Raw genomic sequence first — 27,888 nt, 5'->3', positions numbered from 1 at the left:
TGTCAGGGCTGGCTCTCCCAAGGCTATCAGTAGCTTTAATGGAATGTTGTTTATGCCGGGGGCCTTGTTTCAGCTTAGGTCTTTCAGTGCTCTGTCAAACTCTTCACACAGTATCATATCTCCCATTTCATCTTCAACTACTTCCTCTTCCATTTCCATAATATTGTCCTCAAGTACATCACCCTTGTACAGACTCTCTGTATACTCCTTCCACCTTTCTGCTTTCTCTTCTTTGCTTAGAACTGGGTTTCCATCTGAGCTCTTGATATTCATACAAGTGGTTTTCTTTTCTCCCAAGGTCTCTTTAATTTTTCTCTAGGCCGTTATCTATCTTACCCCTAGTGATATGTGGTTCTACATCCTTACATTTGTTCTCTAGCCATCCCTGCTTAGCCATTTTGCACTTCCTGTCGATCTCATTTTTGAGACGTTTCTATTTCTTTTTGCCTGCTTCATTTACTGCATTTACTAACAAAGAGATAGAGGGGCTGGCCAGTACTTACCTCAGCTCAGTACAGCCGATAGAAACACAAAAAACAACCGAAAATTTAAGTTCCTAGCTTTCGGAATAAATGTTCCTTCATCAGGGAGGAGAGAGGGGAAAGAAAGGGAAGAAAGGAAAGTGGATTTAGTTACTCACATGGAAAGGAAAAGAAAAACAGGGAGGGTAGCAAGGATGGAGGCATGGTTGTCAGAGGGAAGCCAAAGATATTCTACTGTAGGTACTGTGCCAGCTTCAAACCAAAGAGGATGCATACAGAAGTAAAGTGGTGTATAGTATAAAGATGTAGGATGAAAAGATGCATGAATGGCTAAAGAGGAAAGGGAAAGAGGAGAAGACTGAAAAGTAAATGGGAGTGAGGTTGTTTAACGTAGGTTCAGTCCAGGGGGATGGCGGGATGAAAGGATGTGCTGGAGTGCAAGTTCCCATCTCCGCAGTTCAGAGGGACTGGTGTTGGGTGGGAGAAGCCAAATGGCACATACGGTGTAGCAGGTTCCTAGGTCCCTAGAATTATGCTGGAGGGCATGCTCCGCTACTGGGTATTGGACATCTTGGGATTGGAATTATTATATTCTTCTTGAAGCCTGAGGGTATTTCGCCTGTCTCATATATCTTGCTCACCAGATGGTAGAGTTTTGTAAGGACTGACTCTCCCGAGGCCGTCAGTAGTTCCAATGGAATGTTGTCTACTCTGGGGGCCTTGTTTCGACTCAGGTCTTTCAGTGCTCTGTCAAACTCTACACACAGTATCGTATCTCCCATTTCATCTTCATCTACATCCTCTTCCAATTCCATAATATTGTCCTCAAGTACATCGCCCTTGTATAGACCCTCTATATACTCCTTCCACCTTTCTGCTTTATCTTCTTTGCTTAGAACTGGGTTTCCATCTGAGCTCTTGATGTTCATACAAGTTTTTCTCTTTTCTCCAAAGGTCTCTTTAATTTTCCTGAAGGCAGTATCTATCCTACCCCTCATGAGATAAGCCTCTACATCCTTACATTTGTCCTCTAGCCATCCCTGCTTAGCCATTTTGCACTTCTTGTCGATTTCATTTTTGAGATGTTTGTATTCCTTTTTGCCTGTTTCACTTACTCCTTTTTTGTATTTTCCCCTTTCATCAATTAAATTCAGCATCTCTTCTGTTACCCAAGGATTTCTACCAGCCCTCGTCTTTTTACCTACTTTATCCTCTGCTGCCTTCACTGTTTCATCTCTCAAAGCTACCCATTCTTTTTCTACTGTATTTCTTTCCCCCATTCCTGTTAATTGTTGCCTTATGCTCTCCCTGAAACTCAGTACAACGTCTGGTTCTTTCAGTTTATCCAGGTCCCATCTCCTTAAATTCCCACCTTTTTGCAGTTTCTTCAGTTTTAATCTACAGTTCATAATCAATAGATTGTGGTCAGAGTCCACATCTGCCCCTGGAAATGTCCTACAATTTAAAACCTGGTTCCTAAATCTCTGTCTTACCATTATATAATCTATCTGAAACCTTTTAGTATCTCCAGGGTTCTTCCATGTATACAACCTTCTTTCATGATTCTTGAACCAAGTGTTGGGTATTATTAAGTTATGCTCTGTGCAAAATTCTATCAGACGGCTTCCTCTTTCATTTCTTAGCCGCAATCCATATTCACGTACGTTTCCTTCTCTTTCTTTTCCTACTGTCGAATTCCAGTCACCCATGACTATTAAATTTTCGTCTCCCTTCACTACCTGAATAATTTCTTTTATCTCATCTCATCATACATTTCATCAGTTTCTTCATCACCTGCAGAGCTAGTTGGCATATAAACTTGGACCACTGTAGTAGGCGTGGGCTTCGTGTCTATCTTGGCCACAATAATGCATTCACTATGCTATTTGTAGTAGCTTACCCGCACTCCTATTTTTTTTATTCATTATTAAACCTACTCCTGCATTACCCCTATTTGATTTTGTATTTATAACCCTGTATTCACCTGACCAAAAGTCTTGTTCCTCCTGCCACCGAACTTCACTAATTCCCACTATGTCTAACTTTACCCTATCCACTTCACTTTTAAATTTTCTAACCTACCTGCCCAGTTAAGGGATCTGACATTCCACACTCCGATCCATAGAACGCCAGTTTTCTTTCTCCTAATAACGACGTCCTCCTGAGTAGTCCCCGCCCAGAGATCCGAATGGGGGACTATTTTACCTCCAGAATATTTTACCCAAGAGGACGCCATCATCATTTAATCATACAGTAAAGCTGAATTCCCTGGGGAAAAAGTACGGTTGTTGTTTCCCTTGCTTTCAGCCGTTCGCAGTACCACAACAGCAAGTCCAGTTTGGTTAGTTTTACAGGGTCAGATCAGTCAATCATCCAGACTGTTGCCCCTGCAAATACTGAAAAGGCTGCTGCCCCTTTTCTGGAACCACACGTTTGTCTTATATGTTCAAAAAATATTATAATTGATTAAAAACATCAGAAAAATAACCAGAATGTAAAATGTTGTAAAAATCACATTAAAATTACTAAAAGGCAAAAGGTTTAATACAGCATCTTTACTTTCCATATTCAATCTTTTTGTTTAAGTCGCCTAGTCATTGTCATTATCATTGTCACTGTTTCTCTCAATGTCCATTAAATACCTTGCTCCTTCTCCTCTTCTTCTGCATTTCCAAATTATAAAAAAAAATCATCATCTTCTTTACAGTTACTTGCTGTTTCCTCTGGGTTGGCTTCTGCTTGCTTGTTTCTTGCTTCTTCTCATTTGGAGATGGAGCATTCATGAGTTTCCAGTTGTAAGAAAGAAATGTCAGTTTCGCTGCTCACTTAGAAGAAAGATGTTTTTTTTTTTTTTTTTTTTTTTTTTGCAACCAAGAAAACATACTAAATGTATGCTCTGTTGCAGCCGAAGTTACTGGTTCCCCCAATATTCTTATGGCTACATCTGTCAAGTCACAAGTACCTCTCAACCCCCTTCACCATGACAGAAGCCTGCTAATTTTTTCCTTATCGTCCATCCCTTCTCAAAGAAACTTTCTGAGAATAAGCCTTCCTTATAACTGTTGTCAGCTAAACTTTGTTACTTTTAAGACGTCCAAACCCATATGCTGAGCACAATTACTGGATTGGTCCAGTGCCAATTTTTTTTCTCTTGATTAACTTCCCTAGAACAGCCAAGCATTGAAATTTATAACTATTACGTTTCCTAGAACTGCAAACATTGAAATAATTTACCTTTAGAAAAACTGAGTTTATAATATAGATATGCCATATAGCGAGTAACTAAAGATACTAGAATACACAGGGAAGTTTGTTTGTTCAGTTTGTTAAGTTTTCTGTCAATGTTAGAGATATTTTAGACTATAAACTTTACCTAAACTTGTGCAAATTTTGTAAACATTAGTCATTGAAAATGGCATTTTTGGGAAAAATTATGCAAATAAACCAGTCGAGATTTATAATTTACTTGAAAATACAAGTGATTTTATTGACATACAACTTGATAAAATATTAATTAATGATTCTAAAAGTGAAAGTGATAGCAATATTTTGGAAAATAAATTTATAAATCATAATTCATTGCAGGAAATGATGTTTTGCATGGAAATTAATGCATGGAATGATAAATCTTGGATTAAAATGTATGAATTTACTTAGGTAACCTAGTTTCAAGGTTCTTTTTCTGTTATTAAGTGTTAAAACGTTCAAAATCCAAAAAATTTCATAAATTCCCCATATTTGGGAATCTTCCTGGGCCAAAGACATATTCCCATTTTCTAAGTTCCCTCCCACTGGGAATATACATGACCCCAACCACTAATGGCTGAGAACCTAATTCCATGTAAAATCTTTGGTTGAGTTTAAGGTGGAGAGCCTCCAGGACCACAAAAGAAGCCTATAGAGGCGCGCGCGCGCGCGCGCGCGCACACACACACACACACACACACACAGAGAGAGAGAGAGAGAGAGAGAGAGAGAGAGAGAGAGAGAGAGAGGGGGGGGGGGGGGAGGGGGGGTGGCTTGCATATATCAAAGGATATGTTGCAAGGACAGTTCGACAGTTCTAATATATGTAACTCAGAGAAGCTGGTGTTCAGGTAAGAATCCAGATGGCACAGGCTGTGAAACAGCCATTGAAATAAAGTTACACTCAACAGCAAAATGCCCTACTGTTTGGTCGAGTCTGCTGTGGGCCACAAATTGGCAATGGTGTTCATTCTTATTGTCCACTGGTCGGTGGTCAAGCCTACATGAAATTCTGTGCAGAAGTTGCAGCAGAGATGATATGGTATATGATATGGCTGCTTTCACAGGTGATACTGCCTCTGATGCGATAAGTGCCAGAATTGGAGTAGGATATGCTGGGCAGGTGAATCGGACTGGTGTTGCACATGGGTCTTCCACAGAGATATGACCCACGTGGCAAGGTGTAGGGAATAGGTGGAACATAGGGATGGACTGGGTTGGTTTTTAGATTGAGTGGGCAGTGAAATACAACTTTAGGAGTAGTAGGAAAGATTATGTGTAGGATGATCCTAATTTCTGAGTACAATGATAGATAGTCGATGTGCTGGTTGAGGATATGCTTCAATTGTTCCAGTCTGTAATGGCTGGCTCTGAGCACTATGGAACTTAACATCTATGGTCATCAGTCCCCTAGAATTTAGAACTACTTAAACCTAACTAACCTAAGGACATCACACAACACCCAGCCATCACGAGGCAGAGAAAATCCCTGACCCCGCCGGGAATCGAACCCAGGCGTGGGAAGCGAGAAAACTACTGCACGACCACGAGAACACTACTGCACGACCACGAGATGAGGGCCAGTCTGTAATGATATTGGGCGATATGGAGTACTTGTTTGAGGCTGGTTCTTGTGGGTGCTGTGAGGATTTGGGGTTTATGAGGATATGGCATGGAAAATCTGCCTGAGGGTTAATTTTGGGGCATAGTGCTAGTCTGTGCAGGCCTTAGTGAGACTTTCAAGATACTGCACAAGGACATTCTTGTCATTCCAGCTGCCAAACTGCAGGTATTGTTGTCAGATACAGGGCTTGATATGGACAGAAATATGGATTGAGACATATCAGTCTACATCCAGGGAGGCAGCACACTGAGCTGAGGAGGATGGGGTAAAGTGAATAGGAGAATAGTGTTGAGGTTGTGCAGGAATGAGGATATGGTGTTTTGATTCTGTTCCCAGATAGATTGGCTCAGGAGGGTGGTACCCAGGGCCATTCGGCAGATTTGTTTGTGACAGTCTGCCTCTCCCACCCATCACCCCCTGGCTACCCTCCTGGAATTCCTTGACTCCTACCTAGCCCCACCATCTCTACCAGGTCTATTCCCAGGAACACAGACCTCTCAAATGAAGAAGGAACAGACAGGAAGAAGAAGAAGAAGAAGAAGAAGAAAAAGAATAAGAAATGGGTGGGGGAGGGGGGGGGGGGGGAGAGATAGAGAGAGAGAGAGAGAGAGACTCTGATTTAATCATTCCCTCTGCAGACAAAGCTTCTATGGCTGTCATCACAGTAACTACTTGACAGAAGTCATCCACCAACTTTGTGACGCCTCTGCTTATTTGCCTCGCCAGTGTGGTACCTAGTCAACCTGCAGAACTGCAATCCTGTGCATTCAGCCGGTGAATTTAGTGGTGAGGGTAGGTGTGTGTGTGTGTGTGTGTGTGTGTGTGTGTGTGTGTGTGTGTGTGTGTGTGTGTGTGTGTGCTGCAGCTGAAAAATAGGTTCATCTGAAAGCCAAGTTTTCCGTCTTTTTTCCGTGCCTGTCAATGGCATATAGTTTCTTTTATTTATTCTGTTCAGTGGAAGCATTCATTTACCATCTAGACGAATGACCACAGTTAGTCTGAAGGATACACTACACCTTTTTTTATTCAGTTCGATCTCCTTGCAGCTGTGATCCACATTCCTTCCATCTGGTCACGTTTTGCATCTCGAAAACTCCTCACGTTACATTTGTTTCCCATATGATTTTAGAGTGAGTCCAGTACCATAACTAAGTACATTAGTATTGGAGGGTGTCTTGTGGGGTGCCCATGACGGTGCTGCAGATTTGTTTATGAGCTAAAAATCAATAATGAGCTTATCAGTATTGCAGTTGGCAAGGTTTCCAGCGTTGTGGTCATGAACTTTACTGACCACTGAGCTAAGAGCTCTTACAACATTTGTCTTCTCTCTGTATAGATCTTCCCATTAGACCCCATCTCAAAAGTTTTAACTTAGCCTCCAAAAAATCCTTGGGACCTGAAACTCTCACTTCCCACTGGCAACGTGCCAGGAACCTACCTTACTTAGAAAAAAACCTTTGACTGGTGACAATTCCCCAACAGAAAGATGCTTTGTCCACAACCTTGTTTCTTATGACCAAGAGACTTTTTACTTCCTTCACCACCTTTCCACTGTTCGTATCATATTACCACCTAATTCCACACTCTTAATTCCAGATGCTGCATGGTTGTGCATTAGCATTCCATATTCCTATGATCTTACTGTATATCACACGTCTGTCTCTTATCTTCCCCCAGATACAGAATGAACAATCTCCTTCCTAATCTTCGGCTGATCACATGCAGACTCACAATTATTAAGTGCCAAACAAATAAATCTATGTAAATGTGATAAATGCTTGGATGCAATCTTCATTTGCCAATATGTTAATGGCTCTTATAAAGAAAAATTCGACATTTATTCAACATTTAGAAACCTCTTGTCTGGCTCAGATTTTATAATATATCTTTGTGATCTAGGTACATTGTAAGCCCAGGCTCTGCTCTTTCCTCCAGAATTACAAAACCTAGTTCCAAATCAACATCACTTACTCCTTCTCAACTAAAGTTGCTACCTTCCTGGATGCTGATATCCACCTCTCCACAGAAATCTCTATCGATACCAGTTACCAGTAGTACCCTTACTTTGAAACCCCTGACGTGTGCCCTATCAAAACACCACTCCTCTGCAACCCTGAAATGTGTTAGTGCCTCATGTGCCCTGGTAAACAGCAGTTACCCAGATATTCTGATAATACTTCCAGAGCATTTGCAGGCAGACGATATCCTACCTAGCTAGATCCAAAACAGATGTCTTGCTCTGTTTCTTCTTGTGGCATCAACAAGTCTTTTGCCACTGTGAATCAACCAATCAGCGATTCTTCCGTTAGTGCCCATTATCACTCTTACCTTGAAAAACTCAGCCATATCCTTCTCTAAAAATTTTACCATGTTTCACTAAGTCATCAGTTTGGGGATATTCATCCAAACTGCTACCCTCAGCACCCAATTTAGATCTCCATCACTCATCCAATGTATTAATTATCTTATTTAATAGCTCCTAGTTGAGTGTCCCAAGCATTATTCCTCTGTGTTGGAACTATGTATAAGATGTGTCTCGTACAGCTCTACATATTGGTCTACATCTATACTTTGCAAGCCATATAGAGGTGTGTGGCAGAGGTGCTTCATATATCATTGCCACTTATCCCTTTTCTGTTTTGCCCGCAGATGGCTGGCAATAAGAATGATTTTTGGTAAATCTCTGTCTGAGATAGAATCTTTCAAATTGTCCTTTGTGTGTAGGAGGAACCAAGATATTGGTTGGCTCGTTTAGGAACTTACACTCTCAGAATTTAACACACTGTTCCTCCTTTGTAGTGTCTGCCACCAGAGTTGACAGAACATATCCATAAAGCTTTTGCACTTACTAAATGAACCTGTAATGAAACATGCTGCGCTTCTTGGAATCTTCTCCATAAAACATCATCATCTGAGAAAGCCTCATGGGACCTCTGATGTGTTTCTTTACAACTGGTCTGATATTCCATACACTCATATTTTGTTCATTAATCGGCAGTCTGGCACAGCCTACTGCATTTCAGTTACATGCATTTCCTATCCAGTCATAGGTGAGCAGTTTTATCCTTATACCACCTGGGCTGACAGTATCATGTAGTGTTCTACTGGGTGTACCAAAGAACTAGTTGTCCTTCTGCAAGAATGGTCAACACCCGGAAGTGGAAAATGCAAAACTGACAACAGTACAACCTCTGTAATCCATCACCTTTTGGACTGGGATCTGGATTGAAACACAAAAAAAGTCCGATTATCATTGGATTTACATTAAAATAAACAATTTGTGAACCCAAGAATGAATACTGTATGTATGTACATTGTACTCTACAGTAAAAGCATTGCAATAAACAACACGAAAACTTGTATTATTACATATTGAAGAAGACCAATACTGTATAGTATGTATTTACTGTATTGTACTGTACTGTACATACAGTTCATATGTACATTAATGCAAAAATTGGAGGTAGCTTATACACTAGCAAAAATTACTCAGGAAATGAAATGATATGATCATGTAGCATTGGTGGCCAGAAGGCCCCATCCGGGGAAGTTCAGCTGCCAGATTGCAAGTCTTATTTCCGGTGATACCACATTGGGCTACTTGCGTATCGAAGATGATGAGGTGGTGATGATGACAACACAATACCCAGTCCACAAGCAAAGAAATCTTCAAACCTGGCCGGGAATCGAACCTGGGCCCACTGCATGGTAGGCAAACACATTACTCAGCTAAGCAGGCGGACATTACTTTGGAAGAAAGTCAGTTTTAGATTTTTGTGTAATAGATGAAATTGTAGACTTAGCTGCAGTATTCCTTCATTTCATGATCCCAGTTGAGTTCTGCTCCATGTACTGAAAGGCAAAATCAACAACATTCTTGGCATTGCTGTGTTAAATCTGGGTTTGGGGGGGGGGGGGGGTTCATCAATCGTCACTGCCCAAGTCCTCATTCACAGTTTCTTCACAATTTTTTTTTCCAGAACACTGGCAGTAATCTGGTTGTCATTGAGCTCTTCACTGGTTTCACATTCTTTGTCACATTGAGCAATCCACTCCTCAACTTCACTGGCAGAAACATTTGGCTGTATAGTTTGCAGATCTTTAACAATTTCCTGCAGGTCTTTGTTTTGCACGACTTTGATCTGGTCACTGTTGGTCATAATTTCCGACCAAAGCTTATGCAAAGCTTTTCTCAGCGTGTCAAGTTTTAGTTCCTCCCAATATTCAACAGTTGTATATATACCATCTATACTGTATACCACAGTTTCAAGTACATTATAATCTTATTGGGAGTTTTCTAAAATTGAGCTTGATGTACTTTTTGCAGTACCGTTCTTTAACCACACCCTGAACCATTGGCCAGATAAGTGATACAACATTTGGTGGAAGGAAAATAGCTTTCATGCCTCTTTCACTAAATCCTCCTGAGATGGATGTAGTGGTGCATTATCCAACAGCAATAGAGCACAAACAGGGAACTTTTTTTCTTTTCTTGTCTTTTTCAAAGTAGGGAACAAACACGTTGAAAAACCAAGATTTGAAAAGATTGCAGTGTATCCTAGCAGATTTTTGATTTCGGTATAAACCTGCAAGGACGATATGTTAATAATGTTTTTGAATGTCCTAGGCTTCTTACATTTGCCAGTAATGAACAGAGAAAGCTCATGTATACCATCAGTGTTGCTGTATGGAGCAACATTTAGCCTGTCCTTTTTAAATTTCGTTCCTGCCACAGTTTCATCTGATGTTTTGGCAACATTTTATAGGTTAGACTCGACTCATCTATGTTAGACTTGGCAAGGCAACAGTTCATTTTCTTTGACAATTTCTTAAAACTTCACAGAAAACTCCTTAGACACCTTGTCATTATCAGATAGTTTTCCACCAGTAAATGAAACAAACCAAATGCATGAGAGGTTTCCCAGCAATGAATCTAGTCTTCCGTAGCCGCGAACTCAATTTTGGCCTCGAGATTTATGTGCAGGCTTATTGTGTTTTCTTCTATAATGGCCCCAGATATCAGGGTTTCTTTCTTTCTTTCATTCTTGGTGTAAGCACATTTATGGTGCATTGTCAGGCAGTTCAAGTTTAGGTTTTTTCAATGTTTTGTGATTCGTAAGAGGATATATTGTCACTGTACGTGATTTAATGTCTTTCCAATTTCTTCTCCAATATTTTATTATCTTAATGCTTACATAGAGTTCATTGGCAATTTATTGGATTGTTTCCCCCTTTGATAGTCTTCATAGCACTGCTAATTTTTCATTTAACGAAAGAGTAACATGTTTATCTTTCACTTCTAACATCTTGAAAAAACACACACATCTGTACAATGTACACAGAAGAACAATGTCGTAAAGCCACCAAACAGTAAGCCTTAAAAACTTCACAATGCAATACTGTACAAGAAACATGAACAATGACAGAAATGATACGAGAGATGGAGTACTGAACTGGACAAGCTATAACAACAATTACCTGTAAACAACAATACAGTAAGTAACAATGGCACAATTAGTAGTGAGTCACAGCCTTGAGTCAGGGCAAGTCTGACTTGAGTGGGATCAGATCAAACAGAGAAATGGACCAGCCGAGGACGCGAGTCAGGGCAAGTCTGACTTGAGTGGGATCAGATCAAACAGAGAAATGGACCAGCCAAGGACGGACGAAAGGGTATTTCTCTCACCCGACGGAAAATGAAGGTTTTCCATTTGTATTGATTATTTCATATCCATTCCAAGGTGACTGTTGAATCACTCCTCAATTAGCCTTGTTGCCATCAATCCCTGTTCCCTGGCAAATGTAATGATGGAGTCAGGAGCCAATCAATGTGGCAAGCAATTCCAAACTAGGTAAGGCGACTTTCATGGTTGGTGCCAATCGCATCACAGAACACATGTTCTTCTGCATGATCACTTGTGTTTATCATACCTATTCATCTGGGAATGTACAACAATTGTGAGGGATGAAGCTTAGAAACCCATGAGTGCTACCTATGTGCAAGATCTGTGGACAGAACTTCCCTTTGCAAGACTTCTCAGCCATGTGTCTTGGAAGATGAGTTAACAACAATCCAATGGATGTGAACAGGCCAAGAGAGTTGTAAAACTGAGCGGCAGCTCCAGGTGGAGTTATCTTCTGTATTCTAGTTGATTTCAAAGAATCATGTTGCGAGCTTGGTTCCAAAGCCTTTGGCATTCTATATTACCTAAAGTCTTTTGAATTAGTTGTCCATTTGGTAAATGTAAGTCTTATTTGCAGAAAGAGTACTGTCAGTTCCTGGTAAACAGTTACAGTGTCCTCATTGTGTCTCACACTAACTACAAAATCATCTGTGAATGTAGAATTGTCAACGTGTGCGGACACTAATGGATATTTGCCACTATTTAGTTATGCTAGCTCCCTTACAGCAGCTGATAAAAGGAATGGGCTTGGCGCAAGTCCAAGTGGTAATTTTTTGAAGCAATATGTTGTCACATCATCTATGATGGTGTAGGCACCATACTGAGTTTGTTCTACACAATAGGGAGATCTCTGTCTTGTTCATTGAAGGATATCTGCTAGGAGGCTTGGTCCACATCACAGACTAGCACCATTAGAAGTTTGTGGGATCGCAAGAAGGTTGTGAGTACGTCTGGCATTTGATTTGGTCCTGTTTCGAGAGTATCGTTCAAAGATGAAGAGTCAGGGTTCATGTGATGAGGCATCAAACACAATCCTGTATTTGATGCATCCAATGCTGCACTTCTTCACTACATGGTGTGGCAGGTCAAATATGTTCTCACTGTCTCGTTCTCAGGTGCAACTTCTGCATGAACCCTCTTAATGTAATTTTACATGGTCTCATGATAAACAAGCTTCAGCTTCTCATTCCCTTGCAACTTGTTTTGTAAGGAGCAAAGATGTGCTTGAGCAATTATGTCGATACTGGAGAAAAGTATATCCTTCTTTTGGAGCAGGCATCCAACCCTACGGCCATTCTCCGTGCAGTGTGACTCTTGAAATTCTTGCCAGAGACGATGGTCCATGTATATCAATACTTGCTCTTGACGCTTTGTTATGCCAATTGCCTCCAAGTCCCAAAGAAGTTGCACTGACTTGTCAGGGATTTAATTAAAGCTATCCTGAATGAAGCTGATGGTTGCCTTGTTAACTGCAGTACTAGTTGGTTTCTATTAAGAAAATAACTGAACATTGTGAAAAGGAGAACCAATGAATGTGATACTTTAGTTGGTTGTTCCAAGGTAACAACTTGCCAGTAATAATCTGCTCAAGTCAGGACTTCAGTAGGGTAGATCTTCAGTGTCTCGCCTTGGGTCCGCCAGCTGTGTACAATACAACGAGGCCATATCTCCTGCATCTTGTGGTAATGACAGCTGAAATGAGAGTTTATTGCTGTTTTGAAAAGTTGTTACTGACATGCAGGCATTGAAGGAGTTATACCATCACATCAGAATGAACCTTTCTCCTTGAGGGGTATGAAGTGCAGGATGACTTAAATGTCATCAGCTCCATAGCTGTGGTTCGTGACCTTTGGTTGGAGAGATTCTGTCAGTAAATGGTGTATAAAACTTGACATGATCCCCTGTGTCTAAGATGCACATTTCAATTTATTCTACAGCTTGGTTCTTTGATACCTACGTAAGCAGTCTGTAAGTGTTTGCAACTGGAAGCCATCATTTTGATATTGTTTACTGTCATGAGGTGGCTGTTGCAAATGGAAACGTGGTGCTCATGCTTGCATTTTGCACAGGATTCCTTTCCCCATTTAAAGCTCTGAATTTTGTTGTGGCGTCACCTAAGTCATAAGAGGTAGCAGTTCATTTTCTTCAGGGTGTGTATTCTAGCCTGTAAAATTGCAACATTTCGGCAACCTTGGCACCTCACACTACACACAGAAAGGGTCTGAGCTTTGTTGTTTCTTCTTCTTGTCACCTTTTGTCTTAACTTGCACGTGAAAGCAAGGTGTTGTGGATACATATTTCTTTTGTGGAACAGTATCTCTGTGCATTTTGCGTGTGGTGAGGTCTCCCTCCTCCTCTTCGTTGAGGAACTCCATGAGTTGCGTCAGATTCACTTTTTGAATCTCTTGCCTTCTTGTATGGAGAAGCCAGTTTTTGCGTAAGTCTTCTGATAATGTATGTAGCATCTTTGAGGCGAACACTCTCCTAGTGTTCTTAGTTCTTGAACCCACGAATGATATTAAAGGTAGATGATGTTGAAAGCCTCTGAAAGAATTAAGGTTCTTCAAGAAGTCAAAGTAGCTTTATATAATTCTGTTCTTATCTCTTTACTTGTAATTCGAAATGTGCTTTGTCTACTCTTATGTGTCAGCTGTAACAGCAATCCCATTGACAAAATCCTTAGGTTTCCTGTTTAAATATCCACAGGTGACTATGTGATTATTCATAAGCAGCACCATGAGTTTTCATCTGTTGAGGCAGTGAGCTGCTCACAGAATAGGGGCCATGCTCCTGTGTCACCTGAGAAAGGATGCAGCTTAATAGAAGACAACTTGATGTCCTGTAGGCATGCTGGTGAGCTGCTGAGATTGGCAAATGTGTATCTGCTGTATTTTTATCCCTTGAATGTGATCCTCCTGAAAGCCCTTCTGTAGACGGCATATTTGCGTTTGTCAGTGTAGTTTTCACAAGTTTCTGTGTTGACCTTGCATTGTGCATCATCCATTAGATGCTGTATTGAGTCACTGAGTGTGATCAGCACTTCTAAGGTTTCTGCAGGTGCTCCTGACAATGTCTGCCTTCCTCTGTGACGTACAAACATCAAACCCATTTATCTGGCTCATGAAACACTTAGCATTCTTGAGTAGTGTGGCCCACTTGCATCATAGTTGGGCAGTATTGTAGCTGCTGTCTCTGCCATGGTGTGATTTGCTTGGTTGCTGCAGGGCTGCGTCTGTCTTTCTCACCCCATAACGAAATGTCTGCGGTCACTAAGAGACGGTGCTGCTGTGCAGTAGTCATCATTAGCAGCCCCAGGAATGCCCATACTTGCTAACAGACTGTGCTGCAGTCTACTAACACTTTAGCAGTTTCCTTTGTACCATATAAATATTATGGCAAATACACAATATTGCTCTGCCACCAACAAGCATGCACCAATTAACACCATATACAAACAGAACCAATGAGTAATCTCCTTGCGAGTGTAGTACAGCAATGTCGTAACTTACTTGAGTGTTCTGAATGTGATGTGGTGTGATTGTATTTTGAGATTGAACTAGCTCAGAATCTTCTCTGTCAATGTCAAATCCTCTTGAATGTGTAGTAGCACCTATTCTCTTCATATATTCTCTGGTTTTGGCACCAAAATGTTGCTATTCGCTAGCTTTTTAAGGAATTCAACACAATAGCTTCCGCTCACACGTTTATTCACTGTCCACTACAGTTTCAGTCACAATTATATTACATACACTGCAGAGGGCAGCACATTCTACAGTTTTGTATTCAGTGCCAAAAGATGCCATAAATGTCTCTTATTCCCTACCCGCATCGTGAAACAGGCACTGAGGTCACAACTGTCATGTTGTAGAGCATGCTCTGCAGCAGGATATTGCGTGTGGCCAATATACACTCTCTGTCTATGTTTTTCATCCTAACTGATAACTTGGCGGTAGTCATACTGATGTAGAAGGCCAAACAGTGCGTACATAAAACTCACCCAGTGTGGTCCCCAAAAGTCAATCTTTCCTTCTCATCCCATCTTATAAGTCTCCTCTGACCCAGGGTTCAGGGTTCTGTAACTCTCCCAATTTCTTAAACCTGACCAGTCCTTTTCCTTCATCCCTTGTCCTTCCCCCTTCAACCCATTTGCCTTAAGAAGGAGCCAATGGTTCTGAAAGCGTGCACATTTCCTTAACTTTTTATGTGTGTTTTCTTCTGCTGCCACTTGGGGAGTAGGCTTTTTATCTGTCCAATTATGTTGTAAATTTAATATCTTGTGTGTTACTGAAGCATTTCTACTAGGTCTTGTCTGATTGCCTACCTGATCTTCTGTTGCCTTTACCATCTCATCTCTCAAAGCTACCCATTTATCTTTTGTTATATTCCTTCCCCCATTTCATTCAATTGTTACCCAATGCTTCCCTTGAAACACTCAACAATTTCTGGCTGTTTAAACGTATCCAGGCCCTATATCTTTAATTTCCTACCTTTTCATTAGTCTTTCGTTTTAATCTACTGTTCATAACCAATAAATTATGTCAGTGTCCACGTCTGCCCATAGAATTGTTTATTAAATTTATATGAAACCTTCTTGCTTCTCCAGGTCCATTTCATGTATATAACCTTCTTTCATGATTCTTAAAACAAGTGCTAGCAGTGAATTTCTCCTAGGTACCTTCCCCTTTCATTCTTTTCCCACAGTGCGCATTTCCCTGCTTTTTTTCTTTCTCTTCCTCTTCCTACTACTGAATTCCAATCCCCCCATCACTATTAAATTTTCCTCTGCTTTAACTAATGAGTAATTTCTTTTATTTCATCACACATTATTTCAATCTTTTCATCATCTTGGGAATTAGTTAGCTATGGTGGATACTGACTTTGAATCTATCTTGGCTAGGATAATGTATTTGCTATGCTGTTCATTATAGCATATCCACATTCCTATTTTTGTATTTATTATAGATCTAGTCATAAATTACCCAGGTTGGTCTTGTATTTGTAATCGTGCCCCCACCTGACTAAAAGTCCTCTTCTTCTAGCCACCACATTTATCTAATTCACACTATATCTAACTTTAACCTGTCCATTTTCCTTTTTACATTCTCTGATCTAACATCCTGGCTAAGGTATCTTACATTCCACACTCTGACTTATAGGACACCAGTTCCGTTTTTCCTGGAAACGATGTCTCCCTGAGTAGTCCCTGTCCGGTGATTCGAACGGGGACTATTTTACAGCTAGTATATCATACCCAAGGGGAATACTGCCATCTTTATATCATACAGTGAAGCTGCATGTCCTTGCTTCCAGCAGTTCACTTCATAATCATACTAAGACCATGTTGGCAAAAGTTACAAGGCTATCCATCACATCATCAGATTGTTGCCCTGCAACTACTGGAAAGTCTGTTGCCCCTCTTCAGAAACAGGTTTGTCTGGCCTCTTCAGAGATACTCCTCTGTTGTGTTGCACCTGCAGTATGGCTATCTGTATTGTTGAGGCACACAAGCCACCCCACCTTGGCTAGCTGAACAGATATAATTACACATGAATGAAATGTACTATATTATTTTTACCAGTATGTTTCTAATCATATACATTTTTTCTGTTTATTACTTCAGATTGTGACATTTACATTTCTGTCATTGGGCTATTTCTTTTTAATGTGTAAGTAACTCATGTCCACCTGCTTCTTCTTTTCAACCTCATGCCCCCACCATCCTCACACTCCTACCTCCTATTTACTTCATTACCCACCATGAGTCAAACTACTGATATTATGTAATACAGAATGTATTAGCATTACTAATTCAGGATGCCACATAAATGGAAACATCATCTTTCAGTTATCAGCAGTTTGATTGTAACAGCAATCTTTCTAATTAGTAAGCAGCTGTGTGGGATGGATAGCGTATTGTGTTGCAATCATAACTGTCACGCTGTATGAATTTCACACTCTGGATTCTCAGTTTGCATTTTGTGTTACAGGTTATCAGTGATTCAGATCTCCAAGCAGAACTGAATTTACAACTGCAGTGTTCTGAAGTTTGCAAATCATTTGCAGCAGCAGTGACTGTTTTGAAGAAATCTTACACATTTAAGGAAGAACAAATTATTACAGTGTTCCGTGATGCTTTGAAAGGCCTTGAATTTCATAAAAACTTGTCCTATGTAGATCTATTCATGGACAAATGTATCAGGAAGATGCACAGGTTAATATTTTTAATTTCTTCAAAATGGTTTATCCCGATTTACAGGATAATGTAAAAAGTATGCCTTTACACTCCTAATATTCTTTGACTAGTTCTTAGTGATGTGTGTAAAAGCTTTACATTAGATTTTATCACTGTACAACTGTGTGTCTGCTCCAATAGGTGGTCTCTCACAGAAAAATACCACAACATCGTTGTTGATACGACACTTGGGCTATTAGCACATTATGATATGGAAGTACAGCAGGCAATTTACGCAGGCTTTCATCAACTGATACTGGACGTTGTTGGTGTTAATTACACCCCTAACACATCTAGTCCTTTGTTATTGAAGGTTGCATTCCATACAAAATTTCTTACAGAAATAATTTGCTTTGGATTAGCTCATACTGACAGCAAGGTAATTTTGAACACTTGTAAATTTTAATTAAGTCTTTCATATTTGTAAATAAAATATTTTCGTGTAGAATTCTATAAACAACATATTTAAGTTAAATTAACAAAATTCCTCATTTAATCATATTGGAAAGCAATTTCTCTTCAGGTGAAACAGAGTGCATCTGAGATGATAATCCATTTACTGAAGAGCAAGCTCATTGTGAGTGATGATTGTTGGCAAATATTCCTATCTGGTATGCTTCCAAATCTTCCATTACTTCAGTGCTTTATGGAGAAAGAATCTGCATTAGGACGCTGCATAGTGGGTATATTTGATCCCAGAAAGAGTGACAGTATCATGATGCCAGAAAATGAGGTTTGTTTAACTACATATAAATAATTATTAAACCATTCATTGTGAAAATAAGTGTTTTTGAAGATAGTTATGTCTGTATGCTACAACTACTCTTGTTTTGTATTGCTGATTGTACGAAATCAAAATCTAAATCTCAGTCACTGTTACAGGTCTTGAAAGCAAATATCCGTGCACTTTTTTGTGTTGATGACTTTGTCAGAGAAGATGCAATTTCTTCTCTTACTTATATGCTATCAAAGGAGAATCAATCATTTGAGAAGCTACCGAAATTGTCTTCAGTTAATCACAGTGTTATGAGAAACATATGCATCATTGAAAAGAAAGTGGATCTTTCCAAAACAAGAACTGTTGAAGGTGTCTACCAGGTAAAATAATATTATGGGATGATGAAAATGTATTTGAATGTGAAATTTAAATAAAAAAATTATTTTTTTAAGTACAGCAGAGATTCCTTAGAACACAGTAATCTAAATAAATAAAATACAGCTTTACAAAACATGCACTAGAGTTCATATCTGATTAAAATGTTCAAGTTGGGAGCTTGTCATAGTAAATGTGGGTTAGCCACCAGAAAGATTTATAATGTTGGGTTTACCCACAAGGAAGCCTCATGGTGTCAGTAACACTCAAACTATACATAAATGATGGAGCAGCCAGTGCCATTTGTATTTACAGAAAAATTCTAAGTTTGTTTGTTCTCAAGGTCTGTATAAGTTTGTGGTGTCAGAAGAAACTTTTTGAGTCTTTAGAATGAGTGGTCAGTTCATGATAGGTCTACTTAATTGCTGCACCAGTGCACAGTCACGAAGATGGGACATACTTTTGTGAATAAGTTCCTTGTTCCTTAATCCAAACTAATATCTGTGATCACAAATAAATATATAACGTTGCTATGTCTCTCATGAAAAGCTTTCTAGAAACGTTCTGTTAATCTGATCTAAATAATGTTTTTAACAGTAAATTGCTTGTCTAAGTTTACTTATAATTTGTGTCTAAGGCATATAATGAAGTAAACAGGAAACTGCTCTTTTCATGTCCATACCAGCACAGAATTTGAAGCTAGCTATATAACACAGTTGCTTGCTACAATTCAGTTGCACACAGCAAGACATTTTACATGTAGATATTAGTAAAAATTCCTTTAATGACTCAAGCATTGCAAATTAATTGTAAGTGCATTTATTTAAATCTTGTTACAGGTGGGCAGTCTGTGCCAAGTAATGGAGCTTCTAACTAACACAAACATTGAAGCCCGTATTCGAAGGTCAGCCTTGACTCAGTTAAGTGTGATGCTTGAAGACTCGAATTTGCAGACAGTATTCCTTGATCAAGGAGGACTTCTTCCATTGTTAAATATTTTTTATAACTCATTAGTAAGTCTACTTACAATTGTCTTGTTCCTTAAGCCAAACTAATATCTGCAATATGGGAAGAAACAGTGTATGATATCGTGCATGGAACCAAGGATGTAGTTTCATGACCAGTACATTTACATGTATTTGTTTATACCTAATTTTTCCTCAGTTTGAGTGACAGTGTTAGTGTGGTAACCCAATTCACATACTACTTCTCATTGTCGTAGTATACAGAAACGCTTCAGTATCTAGTTGCTGTGAATATTTTGTCATCCTCTTGTAAATTCTCTTTATTCTTGTAATTTTTACTGTTTTCAATATACCTGATTCTTTTGTTCCTTCCAGGTAGCTGCTTCCTTGTGACTTTGCATTCTGTGGTGCAGAAATATCTACCTTCTAAAAAATCTCAGGACACTGTTATTTAAATGAAAATGTAAAAAAAAAAAAAATCCCCTTGCTATCCATAGGACACACTCCCCACCTCTTATCTGTGTAGAATCGAAAACACATCTCACATTAATGTTAAACTTTTGAATTAAAAGTCGAAAATAACTGTGATATAACATTATCAGCAATAATTTCTTGCAGTCATTGGTTTTTGATTGTATCTACATCACCTTATGTCCACAAAGCCACAGGTTTTGCTTATCAACCAAACTGAAATTTCATGTTATTAATGATATCTTTACCAAAAGCAGTACTTGTTATTTTGGTTAAACAGACATTTCCGTAATGATAATCGCTTGAAAATTCCCTTTCCAACATAACAGCCAACTTCCAATAGTGTATCATATCAAATGGTGGCTTATAGGACAAAGACAACTCTCACCATCTCTACATCAAGGTCAGAGACAGAGGTGGATCACATTCTAAATCTTCACCCACTTGCAACAAAGTGTTTGTCCCTTACACAAAGAGGACAATCGTTGTGTTGTGGATTTCAGTCCCCCCACCTCAATCTCATTTCAAAGCATTTCCTGATATAAGTGTTAAACAAGCTCTGATAATATACGTGCATGGTTTCAGAACATGCTCTACTCGAAAAACATGACTAAGATGTTACCTAACACAGGCACAAATCAATCGATATGGAATTCCTCACAACATCCACCTGTGTAACAAGTGTATTTAACTCTGGAGAAGTAACTTGATGCTCTGCAGAAATCAATACACACTGAATAAAGTGTCTCATACATAGCTGAATGTAAAATGCAACTTCACCTTACTACTGTTGTGCTTGAAACATGTTAACATTTTTTAAAATGCAAATACATATGATTTATCACTAAATAATGGAAAATCCAAGATGGAATAACAACATTGTTCTGAAAAGGATAGATTACAACTGACTGTATAAAAGAGACATTGAGTTGCAGCCTTTTTCCCCTCCTCCACTCCTCTCTTCCACTGACCCCTCTGGATGTGGGATGATAATTGAGATCTGCTGCCCTTGCCTCTGCTCCCAACTCAGACCAGGCCATTTAATTTGTGTGGACATTAAGCATATAGAGTATTATGCTCTAACAGTGAGCTATTTAAAAACCAATTGGCATAAAATAATTGGAGCACCCACAAAGTATGAGAAAATTCATAAATTTGCTGATATGCTCATGGCTCTTTCCAGGAAACATGCTCTTTGACAAATGCAGATGAACAGAGATGCTGTTCATTATATTTTAAATCAAATCTCACCCATGAAAGTAAACAGAAATCTGTAAAAAAAAAAAAAAAAAAAAAAAAAAAAAAAAGGAGATAAAGCAATATTTAACAATATTATGAAAATAAAAGTTGCAACTCACCATATAGTGGAGATGCTGACTTGCAGATAGGCACAGCAAAAATACCGTCACAATATAAGCCTTAGGCCTACAAGGTCTTTGTCAAAAATAGACCACACACACGCATATGACTGCAACCTCTGGCTGCTGAAGCAATATTTGTGCAATGTCAAAATCAGACTTGCTTGGTCCTTCACATACAATGATATGGGCATCGCAGTTCTATGGGTAACCCCAAACCACGTACCTAAAACATAACATTTTCCACCTAGACCACATTGCAGTAAACACAAAAAGAAAACAATAATGAGAATCTCTGGTGGAGCTATAAGTAATGACAATGTAAGTGTAACTATGTTCAAGGATGCGGCAAAGAACTTAATACCAGCCCTGAAAGACATTAAATTTTCTCCTAGTGAATGAAATACATCCAGCTTCATGGAAATGACCTATCCCTCAGAAGGAAAACCCACATCAACTAGTGATAACTAGAAATCATCGTTTACTTGTTGTACTCTTGGAATATATCATTCATGATAAATGTTCTCCTTGTGTCTCTATTTCTTCTTGTCAGTTCTGTCATCTTGTAATGGCCATCCTGATTTAGGTTTTCCGTGATTTCCCTAAATCACTCGAGGCAAATGCCGGGATGGTTCCTTTGAAAGGGCACGGCCGACTTTCTGCCTCGTCCTTCCCTAATCCGATGAGACCGATGACCTCGCTGTTTGGTCTCTTCCCCCCAAACAATCCAATCCAATCATCTTGTAAATACCATTTCTGTGGTGATGATATCCAGCTACTTTCACTTGCAAGACATAGAAATATTAATGCTGACCACCATCAAAATGAATTATGACCTGTCTTCAGATGGGTGGAAATTCAATTAAGTGGAAATAAGTTCTAAGCAATTTAAGTATCTCACTAGAAGTTAATAAGGCCTGAATTTCTTGAACAGTTGTCCCCTATTCATTGTGATGTTATGCCAAAACTTGTCAGTAGCATAACAGAAGATAATGAGTAACTGTGGATGGCCATCTCTACTGAGCACACTATCACCATGTGCATAAAAGTATCCACTTCTCTTTATGTCTTCCAGAAGTTTCTTAACTCATTCTTATAGGTCGTGAAAATAACCTAGTACCATCACTCATTTTGCTGGACCTTCATTGTTGTGACGTAATGTGATACAGTATGTGCAGTGAAAACTCTAGGTGATTTTAACTAACTATACTTGGGTTACTTCAATAGCCACGTATTTGATCATGTCAATGTTTCATATGCCCAGGTAGGATGTTTATGTCACTAAAGTTATGTGACTACAATACACTTTGACTGTTTCAACTCCTGGTGTGCAAGTGTCTTAGTATCTTGTATCACCTGTCATCTTATCGTAATAGTAACCCAAGGTTTCATTTACCTACTGTCCAAGTTCCACCCATCCATAAAACAAATTTCTCAGCTTACTTCTCCATGGCCTTTGGAACAAGCTACCCTATGCTTTAGTCACGATCTAATGCCATTCTGCATTAAGAAAAATTTATCTTTCCATAAAAAATTAAAATATATGCTTATTTTTCTCTTACTTCTACATGCTGTGCCTCTTCCACTTTTCATTTCTCAATCAATTTTTGTCTCCTGTCTTCCTTACTTGTGCTCTAGCACATTCGTCTTATGTTCATTGTTGCCATGACTCACAGTGTAAATCAGCCTACCTGTTATAATTCTTGTAATTATATTTTTGACAAATTAATTATATTTCTGATCTAGCTTTTACAAGTTTCACTATTATTGTCATAATTATTTCTAAATATTGGTTTCTGTATTAGGGGTGAGAGCCCTTATAACATGTGCATGATAATGAATGTAGTGTAAAATACAGTGCCGGTATGAAGAATGCATGGTATTATATTGGAGAAGGTGTTATGACTCATCTTACCTGTATAAATAAATCAACAAATAAAATAAAGTAACTAAATTATCTGCATTTTCTTTCAGATAGAAAAGAACTACACATACTTTCCTGATTCAGTTGTTCCGATAATTAGTATTTTAAAAAATTTGTGCCTGAGACATACCCGCATCCGACAGGAACTTAGTCATCAGTCGTCATTACACTATGCAATACTACGAGGTAAACTGTCAAGATTGTTTCTATTGTATGATACCGGGATAGATTTAACAGCAAAAATTTTATTTTCTGTGAGGGGCACTGGAGTTTTGGGTATTATTTAAGTAAGATTCTGTGCTCGCAATTTATTTTAATAAATGAGTTAATAATCTGTGTTTAAACTGTTGTATGTTTGGTTGTTCTTAATAATTGAGAATGTTTATATCATAGTGCCATCCAAATAAAATTTCCTAATGATCTAGGTTTGTCAAACTGAACAATTCATTTTCATTAAAAACACTAATTTTAATGTTCTAAACTGTAAATATAGTATGAGGTGGTAAACTAAAATATTTGCAAGAACTATATAGTATTTCTACTTTAAGCAATGTGTCAATTATAAAATTAATGAAATCTGTAGCCACTACATAAATAAATAATATTGCAAAGCTAAAAGCAAGTCACAGTAAAACATTATTAATTACATGACTAGAGCTTAAATTTGCCACATTTGTTTTTAAATTTCCTTCTGGAGTCAGCTATGTAATCTGTGGTGCTACTTTTTATAATTTTACTGTACTTGTGCATATGTTTTCACAATATTTGCTGTTTATCAGTGAGGGGTGTGGGAAAAGTTCTCACACTACTGAGGAAGGCTTTTGAATAACCATGTTTGTGCAGATAAAATTCCCTTATTTACATATACTGATTAAGATACAGTTAGTGCAGGTTCAGTGTGTGTATGTTTGTCATTACTTTTTAAATAATCTACACTTCATAGTGATTAAGACTTCTATATATATTTTTTTTATTTTTTATTTTATTTAATTCTTTTTTTTTATGATGGAAAATAAAGATTCGTAATAATGGACTGAATGGCCAGCAAACTAATTGTACTTTCTTGCTTCTTTTACAGGCTTGTTTCTCTTTGGCAGCGATGACACATTCCGTATTGATGCTGCAATCCTGCTTTCTTTATTGATGTACAGTGAACATATATTGTCTACTTGGCCTTGTGACTCCCCTCGCTCTGATTCAAGTTTCTCTGTTCCTGAAATTGTGGCCATACGTATGAGATTACCTTTTATATGCAAAACTCATTGGAAAGAAAGCCATAACAGACAACTAAGTTTGAAAGGTAAAAAAACTTTCAATGCATGATTACATGGAAAATTAGGTGCAATATTATAGGTGTATACAGGAAACTGCAAATTTTGTGTTATTTAACATTTATAGTGGGTTGGGATTTAGCAACACTAAATATTGAGCGTCAGTGACTGAGGGAAGCAAAGGTCGTTATTTTCTCAGGCATGGCAGTTGGAATGCGTTCTTTACTTTGCTCAGTTGGTAATGTGTGAGAGAAATGTTGGTGGTTCCACCAACAGTCTTTTACTGAGACATAAGACTCTTTAAACAAACAGGGTAATACAATGTGTTTTTAACCTACTCAATTCCTCACGATGGCAGAGTAGTAGCTTGCAAATTCCATTAACTGCTGATACGGCGATGGCTCGTATTGCAGCGGTGCGCCAGCAGCATATTCTTCCTTTCAGTGCCGTATTTGTGATTCAGTGTGATGGTGGTGCAGTCTTCTCCGTGACTTTGCTCATTGCGTTATTAACAAATGGCTACAGCATGGTCCAGAGTGCTCCATCCCAGAATAAAACCAGTGACCCTCATGTTCAGCATCTTCTGGTGGAGTTCATCAACCTCTAGGTTCACAGGTGACGCATTTGGTGAGGCCACAGTCCCTTTGTCCTTACCAAACCTGATTGACGCATTTGGTGAGGCCACAGTCCCTTTGTCCTTACCAAACCTGATAAGTACCACACAAACTTCTTTCTGGTTACATTTGGGATGGCATCTTCTGCATTGACTTGTTGCTGTGGTACCGACATCTTTTGTCGAGCAGCGTGGCTGTTAAGTCATCATAGCGAATTATGATGTCCGCTGACCAACCATCGATCCATCTGTCCAGGCGACATTTCTTCATGTCTTCTTTCTCCCCTCGAAGGACCACCTCCTGCCATTTGTCAGAGATATTTATTTGATATTTTTACCAATGTTGCAAAGTTTCTAGGGCGGTGACTGACTCTTCGGTCGTTGGTCTATGCTTCTCACATTGCGCATAAATGTGACCAATGTCAACACACATGCTGGCTTTCCATTGTTTTACCTTTATGCTGGCGTGGTCAGGCATTGCTCTTTCATTCTCCGTCGCATCGCCAGATAGATCAAGCACCTGAGTTCCGTATGCTGACAGTTCCAGAGCATTTACGGTGATGTGAAAACTGCACTTGTAGTTGTTCTTTTTGGAAACATTGCCTGTCTACTCAGTCATTGATCTGTCGAAGTGCTGACTGCTGCTGCCAAAACCGAACTGGTCATTGGCCTTCTCACATTGGGCAGAAATGTGACAAATGTTGACAAACCACTGGCTTTCTGAATATTGTGGCTTATCATGTCAAAGTCTCTAAAATGTTAATTTATAATAAGTCTTTATGTATGTGAACAACCATAAATAACACATAATTAGTATACATAAATATTATACACCCTACATTCCTCCCCCAATCCGAAAAATTCATCCTCGAATTTTCTCCCATGTTCATCTGAAAATGACTGACAAACAAAAAACAAAAACATAGTGGCAACCTTAGTCTGTCAGGAAAATTACATAATACATTCATTCCGTAATAGATTGAAGTACATCAGCATTAAGAAAACTTCTGAAAGTGATTTTATAAATATGGTAGAATGACAGTCAGTAACAATACAATGAAGTAACAAGCATCAATTATCTCTACATATAGTTTAGCATTACACATGTAGGCTCTGGATTTCTGTAGCCATTCAACTCGAATTTGATGTAGTGATGTTGTTGTTTGTCTTGTGTTTTTGGTCTGATGCACAGGAAAGCAGTACAATGTATGATTATAAACAAGAAGGTTACAGAAATACCTGTGCCCAATATCATAATTCGTGTTTCATGTTCCTCTATCAACTGTATGGTACGTTGCATCATAGTGTTGGCGTCAATCTTGGCTTGTTGTACAGTGATAAGAACATCTAATGACTGCAGGGTAGAGAAATCAAGGGAATTGTTTAGGTAAGACAAATTTTGAGGAGCCTATAGTTGCATAGGTGATTCTAGCCATTAAATATGTGGGTACAATGAGGTGGCAGTGGTTGAACTGGTTATAGTTGCGGGTAAGTGAAATTTCGGGCCTGAGAGAGAACATAATGTGTCTGTAATGTGGAAAGTAGTATTGCTAATTGTGTCTTACATAATTGTGATTTTACAGCAAAAGAAAAATTATTGTGCACTTTGTACGACCTACATACTTTTATCAATACATTCTACTGTAGGACTCATACTTCTGTAAGCACATGGTATCTAATTATATGTCGGTACTTCCTAATATCTAAAGCCCAGAATTACCTTTTGTGTATTTTGCTAATTCCCTTTTCTGTATGTGATTTCCTGTTAGTACATTATCGTTATAATCTGTAGATTTGCATTAGAATGTTAGGTTTTGTATTGTGGATGCGTAATTGACTATGTGCGGATGAAGATTACATGGTGCCAGTTGCGTGTTCTGCATTATTGGATCAGCAGTCTTCCGGTTCCGGGATCCAGCACACTCCAGAACAGTATTTGCTACTGATGGTGACATTACATCTGTTACTCCCTTAAAAGGTTTCAACTGGCTTGCATGAATAATAGTTGCTTTTGTGGATAACTGTAACTTGGCATTAACAGGTGATGTGATTTTGACAACTTGGTAAGGACCCTGGTAATTTGTCATAATTTTTTCATATTTCCTTTAGAAACATAGGGAGCGAATAATTTCGAAATCCGGATACTTAACATGTACATTGCCTAATTTCTCTTGCCGTTCTAATGCTGTTGTATTTGTTTTCTATATCTTTTTCCACACATCCTTAATGATTCAAACAAATTCCCTAACTGCTTCTCCATTCTTTCCTTTCTTGGGCTTAATAACATCGAATGGCAACAGCATCTTCCTTCCATAAATAACTTCAGAAGGTGACATGCCTGTTCCTTCAATTGTTTTGGCATTGTATATGCTTACACAGTATGGAATGATGGTATCCCAATTGTTGAGCAGGACACTGATAAAATAATTAAGCATTTTCCCGACACTGCAGTGGACTCTTTCTGCCCGTCTGTTTGCCTGTGGTTGTAATGGGGTAGTGTGTAATTTACATCTCTTCATTGAACGGCAAAGTTATTTAAATGAGGTCGAAGTTATTACCTAGGTCAGTTATAAGCGTTTCTGGTATGCCAGATTTTAAAATACAATTATTGACCATAGCCTGTGTTGATCAGGGACACGTATTATGGTTATAGATATCTTTAGTACTGATCTATAATTGTTAGTACACACCTATTCCTGGCTAGTGTTTTATTAAAGCGACCATCATGTCCGTTCCTGCTATTTGAAATGGGTGTGATGCTTCCAGGAGTCTTTGTAACTCTATACGTTGATGGCAATAGTCTGCTTGCTGGGTGCATGGTATGCAAGTGCGCACATATTGTGCCAGATCGTGCTTTTGGTCTCCCACCATAATTGTTCACCATTGCATCTTTCAGTAGTTCTTTGACCACCTTGACCTGAAAGA

General features: G+C 38.8%; 1 protein-coding gene across 2 annotated transcripts in view; it reads left to right on the top strand.

Moving 5' to 3' along the window:
* LOC126350104 (rotatin) overlaps positions 1–27,888 on the top strand; it is a 372,299-nt gene that overhangs the window by 134,494 nt on the left and 209,917 nt on the right. For both annotated transcript variants that reach the window (XM_050002488.1, XM_050002487.1), the window contains 7 exons: positions 17,024–17,247; positions 17,410–17,647; positions 17,792–18,001; positions 18,151–18,366; positions 19,201–19,374; positions 23,130–23,265; positions 24,158–24,379. In XM_050002488.1, the coding sequence (XP_049858445.1) occupies positions 17,024–17,247; positions 17,410–17,647; positions 17,792–18,001; positions 18,151–18,366; positions 19,201–19,374; positions 23,130–23,265; positions 24,158–24,379 (1,420 nt within the window). The remainder of the gene's footprint in view (positions 1–17,023; positions 17,248–17,409; positions 17,648–17,791; positions 18,002–18,150; positions 18,367–19,200; positions 19,375–23,129; positions 23,266–24,157; positions 24,380–27,888) is intronic.

This window comes from Schistocerca gregaria, chromosome 1 (assembly GCF_023897955.1).
Source record: "Schistocerca gregaria isolate iqSchGreg1 chromosome 1, iqSchGreg1.2, whole genome shotgun sequence".
Lineage (NCBI taxonomy): Eukaryota > Metazoa > Arthropoda > Insecta > Orthoptera > Acrididae > Schistocerca > Schistocerca gregaria.
Note: the sequence above shows the minus strand (reverse complement) of the source record. Positions and strands in the feature narration are given on the sequence as shown.